The following is a 13345-nucleotide window of genomic DNA, read 5'->3' as shown; positions in this document are numbered from 1 at the left end:
AACTATAGACCTAACATGAATACTAACCCAAGCCCTACCCTCAACTTAATCCTAGCTCATACACTAGCCCTAAATGAAACTGTAACCCTGCCTCCAGCCCAAACTCTACAACTAGGTCTAAAACTATCCTAAGCCCTAGTTCTAACACTAATTGTAGCTCCTGCACTAACTTTATGCCAAGTTGTAACCTAACCCTATCCACAGTCCTAACCCTAAACTTAGCTCTGTCCCTAAACCCAAGGCCAACACTACCTCTAACAATAAATCTCGCCCTAAGCCTCCCTCTACCTCTTAACACTAACAATGATGACAGTCATAATGACCAACAAACAGAAGGAGCAGCCATCACACTTATCAGGCCCGTTCCTGACCTGTGTGCTGACATGCACAAGTCCCTGTCTCTTAACTGTGACTAGTGTGGTTGAAGCCACATACTGCTGCCATCATGTGACTGCTTAAATGGCCCTGTGGCTGTCTTCCTGCGCTTGAGAGCCATTTCCTTAGGACTGTATCCTAACCACTGCATCCTCAGAGTGGAGCCTCACAATCAAGAACAATTCACCTTTTAAGGCTTCCAAACGCAGATTGCCAAGTCAGTCTGCAGTAAGTACAGCCGTTTATAATCCCATGGCCATGTGTTTCAGCTTTTCTGAGCTTTTAGGAAGTCTGCCAGTTAGATGACTTGGTAAATATGGTTTTTGGTTACTGATAAAGTTGAGCTTTTTTTTTTTTTTCACTTCCCTTAATATGGGTTCTTTTGTCATCCTCTTTATTGAGTTCTGCTCTCATGTTAATTGGTCTTTGATTGACAGGTTCTTTTTATTTTAGTCTTTTGCTTTTTCTGTAGATTGCAGATCCTGTTGTCAACATTATCTACCTCTTATATAAGAACATGTTTTTTCCTGTTCACTAATAACTTTTCTTCTTGGTTTCTGCTTTTGATGTCATTCTTAGAAAAATTATAACTACAAAATATTTTTAAATGCATTGTCCTAAATCTCCTACCCATAGTTTTATGGTAAGTAGGCAAACTGAATAAAAAACGAACCAGGTAGCAAGAGCTCATTTGGAGAGGGAATACTCAGGAATGCAAACACTGATTCTGTACCTGTGGCATGCTTACACTCACCTGGAGGCCACCATCTGTGCAGCTTGTTTTTGCACCAGGTCACCACAGGTTGGCACTTTATATTGTAATGCCCCCACCCCCGCCCCCGCAGCAGTCCTGGATGCGCTTCTTGTGTTGAAACATCTATGGCAGACTCTGACAGTCACGATGTCTTCTGTCTACAGACCAGCTTGGCACATAGACTTGTGACTCGAGAAGGCTCAGTCGCCCCACTCCCTCTGTACACATCGCCATCCTTACCCAACATCACCCTGGGGCTTCCTGCCACCGGCCCTGCCGCTGTAAGTGTACGTTGGCCTCCATGGTCGGTATGGCATGGGGTGGTTGTCTGCCTTAGTCCCCACAGCCTGAAGAATGTTCCGGTTGTGCCTTTCAGGGGGCAGCAGGCCAGCAGGATGCTGAGAGACTTGCTCTCCCAGCCCTCCAGCAGCGGATCTCCCTCTTCCCTGGCACCCACCTCACCCCTTACCTGAGCACCTCACCCCTGGAACGGGACGGTGGAGCAGCTCACAACCCCCTCCTACAGCATATGGTCCTGCTGGAGCAGGCACCCACCCAGACGCCCCTTGTCACAGGTAAGAACCACAGCCAGGTCTCTGGGCAGTTAGGTCAGCCTCCTTGGCCTCATGTAGCTTTTAGAGAAGGCTAGAAAGAACGTCCAAGCCCATACAAAGGTAGTAACTCTGTGTCCCTGTTACATGATAGCTACCTCAGCTCTGGCAAGGAACTATGTCCTGCTTAGAGAGCTGACCAAGGAGTAGAAGTCAGTGCCAATGCTCCTCAGTTTAGCCTCCTGCTCTCGTTCCGACAGGCTTCCCTGCAGCTCAAGGAAGCAAGTGCATGAAGTTTAGAATTGACCTGGGCAGACCCGATGCTGTTTTTGCTTGAGGAGGATTACATTTAGAAAAACAAAGTTAAAGAACAATAGGAAACGCATGCTGTTTACCTAGTGAATGTGCTATGAAAAGACTGTTTCAGAAATGACAAATGTGGAATGTTTCCCGTGAGACACAGAACCCTACCTATTGGTGGCCTTGCCCAGCTCTGTACCATCCTTAAGTCTGTGGGTGACTTCCTCACAGTTATTGCTTCTCTTAGAATCACAGCCAGAGCAGCCGTAGGACTGGCCTGTTGTGTTCCAGTGTTCCCCAGGGTCAGCCTCTGCCTGGTATTTTGGAGTCTCTCCACTTGCTGGTATGAGTCAGTCTGTAGCGCTTGGTACTGTGTTCCTGCCTTGTGCTTTCTCATCTCCAGTGTGGACTTGGCCCTCCCAAGCCAGTGATCTGGCCAGGAACAGCATTTCTGGCTGCTGGTATCCTTTGAGACAGAATGGACACCCTTGCCACAACTCTGGAGAGCAGTGTCCCAGTGACCATAGGTGGCTCATTATGCTCAGGCCCCTTCCTGTCTGTGTGTGAGATGCTAGCACAGAGTGACAAAGTGGGAAGACTCAGTTCCCATAGGCAGCGTCTGACACCCAGCAGCCTGGTCGGTGTTGGTCTGGTTGAAGCTGTTCCTTTTGGGTTGGATTGGTGTTTTTGGTTTTGGTTTGTCTGTTTACTTACTTGGTCCTTTGATACTAAATCTTGCTTTGAACCCGATTCTCCTGCCTCAGTCTTCTAAGTGCTAGGATGTCAGGCTGTGTTTGTGATTCACCTTCATCCTCCACACTCTTCCCTCAGCTGTTACTCCCATTCTTCCTGGTGCCCCTTTCTCTGTGTCATGTGGTCCTGATGCTGTGTCTCATTGGGTTTCTTCTGTTTTCCTGAACAAGGTTTCTTCTGCTCAGCCATAGCTGTCCTTAGAGGCCCAAGTTCCCCATTGTCTAGAGCAATGATAAATGACAGTGCGTGTAGTTCCGAAACCTGTGAGCATTCGAGCCCAAGTCGTAGTACAGCATCCCACTACTTAGGTGGCCATAGCTGCTCATCTCAGAGCACTGTCAAAGCACAGTACCCACTGGCAAAGGTATCCGCTCTCAGCACAGCCTTGCACCATGGTCCTCCTCCCAGGCACACTAACCAGAGGAAGTGTGTGGAAGCAAACATTCTTCTCTACATCCTTCACTGTTTTGACGCATGTCTGTCCCCTGTCCTTCAGCTGCTCTGCACCGTCTGCACGCCGCCGTGCTTGTCAGTGCACTTGCCTGCTCTCTATGCAGTCCCGCTCTCACGGCCTTCCCCGTGCCACCCTCCCTTCCTCTCCCAGTGCCTCTGCATTTGCTACAAAGTGAAGTCCTGTGGTGGAATCCATTGAAGCTCAAGGTCTTGACAGTACCTGGGTGTCTGATGGTGACAGGGTCTCGCTCTCAGGTTGTCTCTGGGTTTTGGCAGGTCAGCTGCAAACCGTTCTTCTCTCTGATAACTGGGTATGTGGGGGAGCTAGAACAGCCATCCTCAGGAATACCTGTGAGAGGTGGCAGGCTGTTGTTCTAGGCTTTGCCACACCTTCTGGAGTGCTCCTTAGGCAGAGATCCTGAAGACTGCATCAGTGGGATCTTCCGGTGGCCTTGCTTTCAAATTACACTCTGCCCCCTTGAAGCCCAGGTGAACATCCTCTAGCCGCGGAGTTGGGCCTATTTGAGACAGTCATGTTTCGTAGACGGCACCGGGGCTGGCAGGCATGTCGTTTTCTCCACTGGTTACTCAACAGCGTCTCTCCCCTCTCTTCTTCCTCTTCCCCTCTGCTGTTTTTTTTCCTCCATATTATCTTCAGACTGGTATCTTTCAGGCCTGGGGGCGTTGCCCCTCCACACACAGTCCCTGGTTGGTGCGGACAGGGTGTCCCCATCCATTCACAAGCTGCGGCAGCACCGCCCCCTGGGGCGCACGCAGTCAGCGCCCCTGCCGCAGAACGCACAGGCCCTGCAGCACCTGGTGATCCAGCAGCAGCACCAGCAGTTTCTGGAGAAGCACAAGCAGCAGTTCCAGCAGCAGCAGCTGCACCTCAGCAAGGTGGGTCTGCCCAGCTGCCCTCGGGGCCGCTCCCCCCACCCCCAGCCGGATGCCGGATGCTGTGCTGTCTTCCTCAGCCTCTGCTCCTCTGCTCATCCTGAGTGGCCAGAACGGGGAAGGGAGGACACGAAGCCCCTGCTGTGCTGTGTGGTCCAGAGCCTAGGGAGGTGTGCTGTTGTGTGGAGCTGCTGTGCAGAAGTCACAGCCTTCCTCACGGCCCGTCTGCATGTCTAGGTACAGTGAGCCACATCCTTGCAAGGAGCCCCTACTGCATTGTGTGGGCAGTCCACACAGGCAGTTCTTTTTAGGGATTTTCTAAAATCATTTGCCAAGCAGATGTTTAAGCAAACCCTGACCCCAGGCCCACAACTTTACGGTGGTATCGAGTCCCTGAAGCGTGTTTTTCAAGTCACCTGTCACCTGCAGTCGCTTAAGTGTGGGAGTTACACCATCAGAGGCAGCTTGGGAGCAGGCAGCCTGTAGATGTGTGTGCGCTCACGGATTGTCCAGAGCCTCTCAGCTCCATCTACAGGCGGAGGCCATGGGAAAAGTTAGTGCTGTGGTGCTGGCCCGTGGAGAAGTGGAGGGGCTTAGTATGTTCCCATCAAATGTGTCAGGCGGGAGCTTCAGTATCAACTCAGATGAGGGAGTGCGTTGCAAACAGCCCAGCAGCTGTCCTCCAAGAGAAATGGAAATGTCTTGCAAACACCTCCCCACACACCTTATCTGTACTGCTCGTAGCAGCCAAATGGTGGCCAGAGCATCTCCAGGTATTGTCCAGTGGTGACACCTCTCGTCATGGGGTCCTGCAGCATGTATAGACCCGAAAACATGGCAGTCAGGAAAGTAACCCAGTCCCGGATGGACCCTGCTATGTGACCAGATAGGCCAAACCTTAGACCAGCAGTTCTGCCTTCCTAATGCTGTAACCCTTGGTTACAGTTTCCCATGTTGTGGTGACCCCCCAAAACTGTAAAATTATTTCATTGCTACTCCCTAACTGTAATTTTGCTACTGTTATGAATCGTAATGCAAATATCTGATATGCAACCGCTGATATGAAAGGGTCATTCAACTCACAAAGGGGTCCTGACCCACAGGATGAGAACTCCTGCCTTAGAGCCATGAATTAACTTAGCTTGTAGGGAAATAGGAACAGCTGTCAGTGGGTATAGCATGTATATATGTTTAGGGATAATGAAAATGTTCCCAAGTTAGGTTTTAGTGATGGTCATAGAGGTCTGTAAACTACTGAGCTGTTCAGTTTAAAAGTATGAATTTTAGGCTTATGAGTTACATTTATTCTCACTATCTGGGGTGGGATACATTGCAGAATCCTAAGAAGGTGCCTGAAACTGGGCAGTACAGAGTCCTGTGAATAACAGCCAAACTGAGAATCCAGGTGGCTACTAACCAGCTGAGTGTGGTACATACAACACGTATGCACTAGGATGGGGGCCAATCCTCGTGGGATGGAGTAGGTTAGTGCAAGGTTTCATGATACAAAACAGAATGGTGTGCAGCTTAACACTTAGACATTGTTTCTAGAATTTTCTATTTAATATTTTTAGATGTTGATTTGACCACAGGAAACAAAATGAGAAAGGACTGAGATGAAGGTACTCTATCACTGGTCCTCTGCCTGTCCTTGGGTCCAAGCCTTCTGTGGGTTCCCAATGGAAGGTGAGAAAGGATCAGGGATGAGAGACTGTACCCGAAGATGAGTGCCTGTGCAGAGGGATCTCCGATCTGGAGGGGTCTAGAGAGCCCCCAGTGAATCAGAGGCCTGACTTCACATATTCCCAGATAGAGGGATGGCTCCTGTCTATACCCATCCCACGTCGATCTCTGCTGCAAGCTGAGAGGTCCAGGATTGAGCTGGTTTCCCAAGGAAGTTGCTGCAGACCACATGCCCAGCATAGGCTCAGCCAGGCTCCCCCTGCTTTTCAGGCACAATAATATCAGTTCCCCAGCCCCAAGTCCCTTAGCGCACAGCCCTTATGCCCAGCACTCTGAGTATGTTAGAATTTGGGGACTCCAGACATCCCATCATTGACACAGGAAAGGCATTTGCTGGGATGAGACAGGCTCCTGCCAAGTGTCTATACTCCCAAGTGTCAAAAGCACTTTCATATCCATCTCTCTGATGCCAGCCTAGGCTTATTAATTTCATTATGTCACTACCTGAGTGGTGTGGTAGGAGGTTTGAAGACAGGAAACACCCATTCACATGTGACATATATCTCACTGGGGTTTGTTACGTGATTGATTTGTGATAGCAAATGACAGTTGATTGAAATGTTTGTACAATGTTTTCCTGGGACACCCAGGAAGACAGTGGTGTTCTCTGTACTGTCTGGTACCAGCATTCCTGCCCTGCTCTGTGAGAAGCTTGCTCCCTGGGGCCATCTACTCCCTTCTTGACACAGTGGAGACCACAGCTGGGCTCACTGCCCACTGTGCATCCAGCCACCATCATAAAATACCAATGTTCCAAAGATGTGACAGGAGCATTACTCGTTCTAGTATTTTGTTTTCAGCAGGCTTTTGTGCCCATTCCCATTTTCCAAGGGACAAAACAGGGCTGCTGAGCTAGCTTCCCTCTTGACTCCTTGGGATTGGAGTGGCAGCCAGTGTACCTGACAGTATCTGCTCCTGACATGAGTGCTGTGCCCACATCAATGTGCTTCATAAAGGCATGCTAAGGGAAGAAGCCTTCCAGGGGAAGAAGGCTGTCTAGGGGATGAGTGCAGTGCTCAGCCTGGCAGGGAAGCTGCTGCCTCCAGACCCACCTCACTGCAGCCTTATTTCAAAAAGTGGGAAGTTGTGCTCATAAATATGCCTTCCTCTTTCCATGGAAAAGGGGTAATGAGGTGTCTCTTCCCCATTGTTGGAAGCAATTCTTACAGCGCTGCTGGGTCTACAAGATCACTTGATCTTTGTGGAGGCAGAGTGTTGGCCTCACTGAGTCTTACTCTCTTTTGAATATGAGAACTTGACTCCTGTGGGTGGCCTATTTATGAGAGTACCCAATAGTTTTTAAATGCCTTGTGCTTTCCAGTGGGGTTCTGACTCTGAGCTCTGGTTAGGTATTTTAATCCTGCTGTTCTGGATATGCTAGTCTGTGTGTGCTCTCATCCCTTGATAAACAGGGCACTGATGTCCAAGAGGCCTCTGGACAACAGGAACTGGCATGTTGATGAGCTGCTGCTTGCCTCCCTGCTGGCTTCTCTTGTCATATTGCCCGAGGCCAGGTTTGCTTCCCAAAGCCAGCTCTGCATTAAGATCCAGCCTCTGTGGCCACAAAGAAGCAGAGCTCAATTTCAAAGAGAGAGAGAGAGAGAGATTGTCCCTGTTTGTGACTGTGGCTAACGAAGACTAGTTGCACCAGCATCTGCGTCAGTGCTGAGTAGAGCGGCCCACCCACTGCAGGCCATGGGCCTGTTCTGCATCATTGACAGGGCTCTGAGTGGCCCCTGTTGCCATGGCAACATCCCTCCTAGGCACCCTCTGGAGGGAAGCCTAGCCAAGCTGTGGCCCCTTGAGAGCCTCCTTGCTCCCTGCTCTAGAGTTCCTGCCTGCCTGGCCCCTGCCAAGGCTGCAGACCTGCCTGTGTGACACTAGGGAGCTCCCACCTTGTGAGCAACCTGTGCCCAACGTGGAGAGGAAGCAGGGAAGCCTCTCCTGGCAGTGTGGCCTTTTGACATAGGAGAGGACAAGAAACCAAAAGCAAGAAGCCCAAGGCCTTCCCACATCAGGCATAGCATGGAAGAACCCCGCAAGCATGGACTGATGTGAACACTTACCCACCTTTTTCTAGAGGCACCGTCATCAGCCACAGCTAGCGAGGTGAAAAGCCAGCCAACAGGAGCCCCTGTCCAAGGTTCTAAAGGGACATCCTTTCCCTTACGTGTCACTTTGAGTGTTGCCCGGATTAACTCAGCGGACTCCAGCCTCTAGGAAAGTTGGATGTTGTCCAGTGGAACACTGGAACTGGAACTCTGAGAAACCCTAGATGGTACGGGGACACTGAAGAGCCGTGACACCGAACAGAACACAGGACAGGTTCAAGCCAGACAGGGGCACAAAAGTTGTTAGGGGTCAACTGTGGGGACATAGGACAGAGACCCATTGTTGGGGGGAGGAGTGTCACTGGAATCAGATGTTCACATAAACGTATTGGAGGAAAGGCTGGCTGTCTGTGTCCCCTTTCGCTGGGCCAAAGGGAAGTCCTTTGAGCCCTCGCCCATGTGCTGGTCCCCGTGGTCTGTCTCTGCATTCACAGCCCCATTACCACCCTTCGTCATCCTGTGCAGTGGTAGCCTGTTCTAGAGGCCCTAGTTGTTCCCAGCCCCACCCACCCAGCTTCCCTGCTTCTTTCCTCTCTGGCCTGCCTGTCCGTCTGTCTGTTGTGACTCCCTAGCCGAAGCCACCTTCTCCAGGGACTTTCCTCTGTGTTATCTCAAGATACTCTGTCCCTTCCATCCATCCTGACCTGAAGGGCGCAGTCTTCACAAACCTGACATCACACACCCAGTCAGCTCACGTTCCCAGTTAGAATGCATTGGTGCTGGGGAGAGCAGGGTGCAGGAAAGACATGCGGCTTGACAGAATGGTGTCACCTGGCCTTCCCCCTCCCAGTGCCAGAGGTAGGAGTTGAGGTACATAGGAGTACGGGGGCATCGGCACCTCACAGACTGGGAAGTCTGCCTGCAAGTCTTTCCCATCAGCTCGCTAAGTTGACATGGGCTTCACCCAGCCTTATTGAGGCTGTTCAGTGTGCTGATCTGCATGTATACAATATGACATGATCTCAGCCATGCTAGCTAAAGTGTCTAGGATTTCACCCAGCCACCCCACTGTATGCATGTGCATACTCAGACTGCTTTAGGTACAGGACAGGTGCCACTGTCACCATGCAATGTCCCACAGAGCTCGTCCATCCTGTAAGGAGCAGTGCCCTGTGGCCAGTGGCTCTCTGTCTGTTCCTTCCACCTCTCTTCTCTGCCTTTGTGCCTTGGGGTTTTAAGAATAAGATCTCTAGCAGGCTAGGCTTTCAGAACGAAATTGGAGAAATCTTGCCTCCATGGTACCTTTGTAAACGTTAGCTAGGGAACATGACACATCTCTGACACTCTTCCCCAAGGACTGATGATACATCCTGCAGGTCCTTTCAGTGTAGGGCTTCCCTAAGATTTCAGCAAGGCAGCTTCTGCCGGGCCCTTCCAGTCCTGTACTAGCTTCTCAGCCTAGGGAACTGGATGTCTGCCTCTGTTGCCCTTCTCCTGCAGCCGTGGATGTCCTGCTGGGCAGCTCTCAGCAGCTGTGGCTGTGTGACTAGCACTGGCCTCTCTCCTGCTCACCTTTACTCTCCCCTGCACGATGAGCTGCAGCCCGCAGCCTGACTTCGTTTCGATGTCCTGGCACAGACTCCCTGCACAGACACCAAACACCTAGTACCTGTCTGCCTTAACCCCAAGCATCACTCCCCATGCATCTCAGATGATGCCAGGGTCCACGTTGTGTGGGTAAATGGTACTTGCTGGCCCTGGGTCACACAAGTTCTTGGTAGAGCATTCCTGTCCGGTGGAGTGTGGAGGAGCCTCTTCTAGTCCGGTGACTGTCCTAACTTCTTTTGTCTCTCTGCATAGCAGATGATCTCCAAACCCAACGAGCCACCCCGGCAGCCTGAGAGCCACCCTGAGGAGACGGAGGAGGAGCTCCGTGAACACCAGGCCTTGCTGGATGAGCCCTACCTAGACCGGCTCCCTGGGCAGAAGGAGCCCTCCCTAGCTGGTGTCCAGGTGAAGCAGGAGCCCATTGAGAGTGAGGAGGAAGAGGTAGAGCCCACTCGAGAGGTGGAACCCAGCCAGCGCCCAGCCACTGAGCAAGAGCTGCTCTTCAGACAGGTGTGGAATTAGGAGAGCAGACGGCTGACTCAGCTTTTCCGTTTGCCCTCTGATTCAGACACTCACTGTTCTGGCCTTGGCCATCTTCCTGCCTTCACGGACAGTGGGGTGTTTGTTGTACATTCTCATGTACATGCAGGTTGGACACCCGCCCTCTATAGGTATTCATGTGCCTTCTTGAGCACATGGGCCACACAAAACTCAGGTGTGGGAGGCTGTAGATAGTAACAAAGAAAGCATTTGTGAGAGTCAGCTTGACTGCGAAAGCTGGAACAAGGGGCCTGGAAGTGTTCATCAAAAAGGAGCTGGGTGTGGTGGTATATACCTGTAATACTAGGACTGGAGAGGCAGTCAGACAGATCTCTGAGTTTAAGGCTAGCCTCGTCTACATAATGAGTTCCAGGCCAGCCAGGGCTACAGGGTGAGACCATGTCTCAAAAACAAACGAAGAAAAGAGTCAGGGTCTGCTCAGCCTGGGACTTTGGTACTGCTGTTTGGGTGACCATCGTTCAGATCCAGAGAGGACAGTGAGGTCTGGGGTGCAGTACACAGTAGCACACTGCCAGAGACATGGCGCCCAGTGAGTGGCTGTTGATTTGGAGTGAAAGGTAAACGGGCACTTGTCTAGAAAGACTAGGGACATTTGGACAGGGCATGGGAAGCCCTGGATTAGAAGCCAGAAAACCCTCAGGGAGGCTACTTTTGCCTCAGAAGTGACAGGTAAGCCAGGGATCCAGAGTCATGGGCTCTAGTATTCCCAAGAAGCCGTACTTGATGCCTGGGTACTATTCTAGGGCATACACCGCTGCTTGCTAGACTCCAGGATTCTCCAAGCCCCTCCTCAGTCCTGTCATACTCCAGATGTGCCTACCACCGCTGCTTCTCCATAGCATTCAGTATGCCAGAACAGCAAGGCTCCTCCAGCAGACACCTGCTGACTTCCGTTCTCCTAGGGTCCCTGGAACAGTTAGGCAGCACACACAGCCTAAGAGTGGCTTAGATTCTCCCGAGTATCTACACTGGGAATAGGTCCCGTAGTCTGTCCCCAGAGCCCAGCTCTGTGAGGCTTTCCTGGGTCTCGAGCAAAGGTGGCCTGTTTGATTCCAGGAATACTTAGCTTCCATCACATGCCACCACTCTTTAAAGTCTAGTAGAATTAAAAGGGTGATGAATGCCATGGGACTTATGATCCAGGCACTCAGGAAAATTAGTGGCCAGGACTGTCTGCTGCCACAGGTTAATGGACCCAAAGGGACATGGGGACATGTTTGTCGTGTCTGGAGTAGACCCTCAAAGGAAGCCAATACCTGCTTGCCCTCATTGAAATACAGTGCTCTGTTAACCACACAGATATAAGTCAGAGTATTTCAGTGCTGCTTTTGGGACTGGTGTCTTGTAGACACCAGATGATCCAAGCATGAGACAGTCCTTGGGAGTCCTTGCTTCCTGTGTTCTCTGGAGAACCAGTGAAGCTCCTTCATGGGGACCTTGGGCACAGAGGAGTTTGTGGAAGTGCACAGAGACGTCAACTCAGAAGAGTCAGCTGCTTAATGGTCTGATGCAAGCTGGGGAGGCTCTGGGCCTTGGGCTTCTGTGTGGGTGGTTCTGACCCTCCTCCTCCTGCGGCCCTCCTGTCTGCTGAAGACTACCGCTTCAGGCAAAGTCCTCTCCTCTGCTCACAGCTCAGGGCTGGACCCTGCTTCTCAGGAGGGTGTATTCTCCAAAGCCATAAGATCTGTCCATCAAATAGGACTTGGGGCGAGGTTTGGGGCGGGGTGAGTTGGACTTCCTTTTTAACATGCAGCAGTGGCACGGGATGATGTGGTTTCCTTTTTCATCTATCTGGGGCCCTAGGAAGTGGCTTCCTCTCTTCACTACAGAAGGAGCAGCCTCTGGGCAGGTCAACCTTGGGAACCTCATCTTTGCCTCACTCCACCATCGGGGTCCACATCCCTCAGGGAAGCTAATCCCCTGAGTGGTGATCCCATACTTCAGATACCCAGCCAGAGTCTTCCTCCCCCACAGTGTACCCTTGCCAACCCAGGCCTCTCCCCTGGGCACCTGAGCCCTTAGTAGCATGTCACTTTATGGCCCTCACAGTTCTGGCCTAACTAGCTTGAACTGCTAGAGTGGTTGGAGGCCAAGGTGGAACCACGTTAGATGGTATCAGGCTGGCCCTTCAGTGTCTGCCTTTGCTCTCTTGCTGAGTTTGGCTCACAGATTAATCACTCTTTCACTACCAGAAGAACCTATGGAGGGCTGGCAGTGTGTATTCACAGTCCCATTTTCACTATGGCCAGAGTGATTCTCTCAGCCAAGGATCTGACCCTGTCCAATACCAACCCCTCCACCACTGCTCATTATCTCTTTAGAGAATGTTTCCCAAGCCCCACCTGGACCACACCTCCCTATAGGCCTTTGAGATGGCAAGTCCCCTCATCCTCTTAAGCAGGGCCAGTGTGCCAAATGCCTTCTTGTCAGTGATCCCACTCAGATCATGGCCCACCTTTAGGAGGCATAAATCCATGGATAGTAGTCCCACAGTGGAGAGGCCTGTCGGTGGCTAGGGGTGACTATAATAAGTGTCACAGACTGGTGGAAAATGTTCTGCCACTAATGGCCCTCTCTCCTGCCCTGCAGCAAGCTCTCCTGCTGGAGCAGCAGAGGATCCACCAGCTAAGGAACTACCAGGCGTCTATGGAGGCTGCTGGCATCCCTGTGTCATTTGGCAGCCACAGGCCTCTGTCTCGGGCACAGTCCTCCCCAGCATCTGCCACCTTCCCCATGTCAGTCCAGGAGCCCCCCACCAAACCAAGGTTCACCACAGGTAACTTAAGCCTCTTGCTGGGCCGGGGGGGGGGGGCGGGGGGGCGGGGGGACAGTGGGAGGCAAGGGGCCAGGGGTAGTCTGAGGCTGTAGAGCAAGCCACTAATGAGAGGCTAGGGGAGCAGCCTATAACTGAATCTGGGAAGAACTCAGGCCACGCTGTCCAGAGACAAGCAGCCAGCACCATGCCAGGTCTGATAACCACACTCAGTCATGGGAGCACACCATGATGCTGTTATTCTTGGAGCTGGCCACAAGCTCAGAAAAGCGCCTTTTTTTTTTTCCTGCAGAAAGCAGTCCTACCTGTGTGCCAGCATAGTGCATCTCAGCTTCCCATTCTTAGTCAGCAATAGCAGCCTTGATCTTCTGCAAGTGTTCCCCTAACCAAGCCTAGGACAGCAGACTGCCATGAGGCTCCAGCACAGTGCCCTGTACCGTGGTTAGTGGAGAACTCTGCTGGAGCAGAGCACAGCAGACCTGGAACGAACTCTGGACCTCTCTCTGGCATTGCACCTGCCCTATGGACT

At 51.6% G+C, this 13345-nt stretch overlaps 1 protein-coding gene across 33 annotated transcripts in view; it reads left to right on the top strand.

The window, feature by feature from the left end:
- Hdac4 (histone deacetylase 4) overlaps window positions 1–13345 on the top strand; it is a 262371-nt gene that overhangs the window by 202373 nt on the left and 46653 nt on the right. For 10 of the 33 annotated variants that reach the window (XM_042259858.2, XM_076549621.1, XM_076549611.1 and 7 more), the window contains 5 exons: window positions 1294–1416; window positions 1506–1704; window positions 3845–4083; window positions 9735–9992; window positions 12633–12819. In XM_042259858.2, coding sequence (XP_042115792.1) covers window positions 1294–1416; window positions 1506–1704; window positions 3845–4083; window positions 9735–9992; window positions 12633–12819 — 1006 coding nt within the window. The remainder of the gene's footprint in view (window positions 1–1293; window positions 1417–1505; window positions 1705–3844; window positions 4084–9734; window positions 9993–12632; window positions 12820–13345) is intronic. The other 23 variants (XM_042259861.2, XM_076549617.1, XM_076549624.1 and 20 more) reach the window with 7 other exon arrangements.

Source organism: Peromyscus maniculatus, chromosome 13, assembly GCF_049852395.1.
Source record: "Peromyscus maniculatus bairdii isolate BWxNUB_F1_BW_parent chromosome 13, HU_Pman_BW_mat_3.1, whole genome shotgun sequence".
In the NCBI taxonomy this organism is placed as follows: Eukaryota; Metazoa; Chordata; class Mammalia; order Rodentia; family Cricetidae; genus Peromyscus; species Peromyscus maniculatus.
The sequence above is the reverse complement of the archived record's forward strand: the minus strand, read 5'-3'. Positions and strand labels throughout refer to the sequence as shown.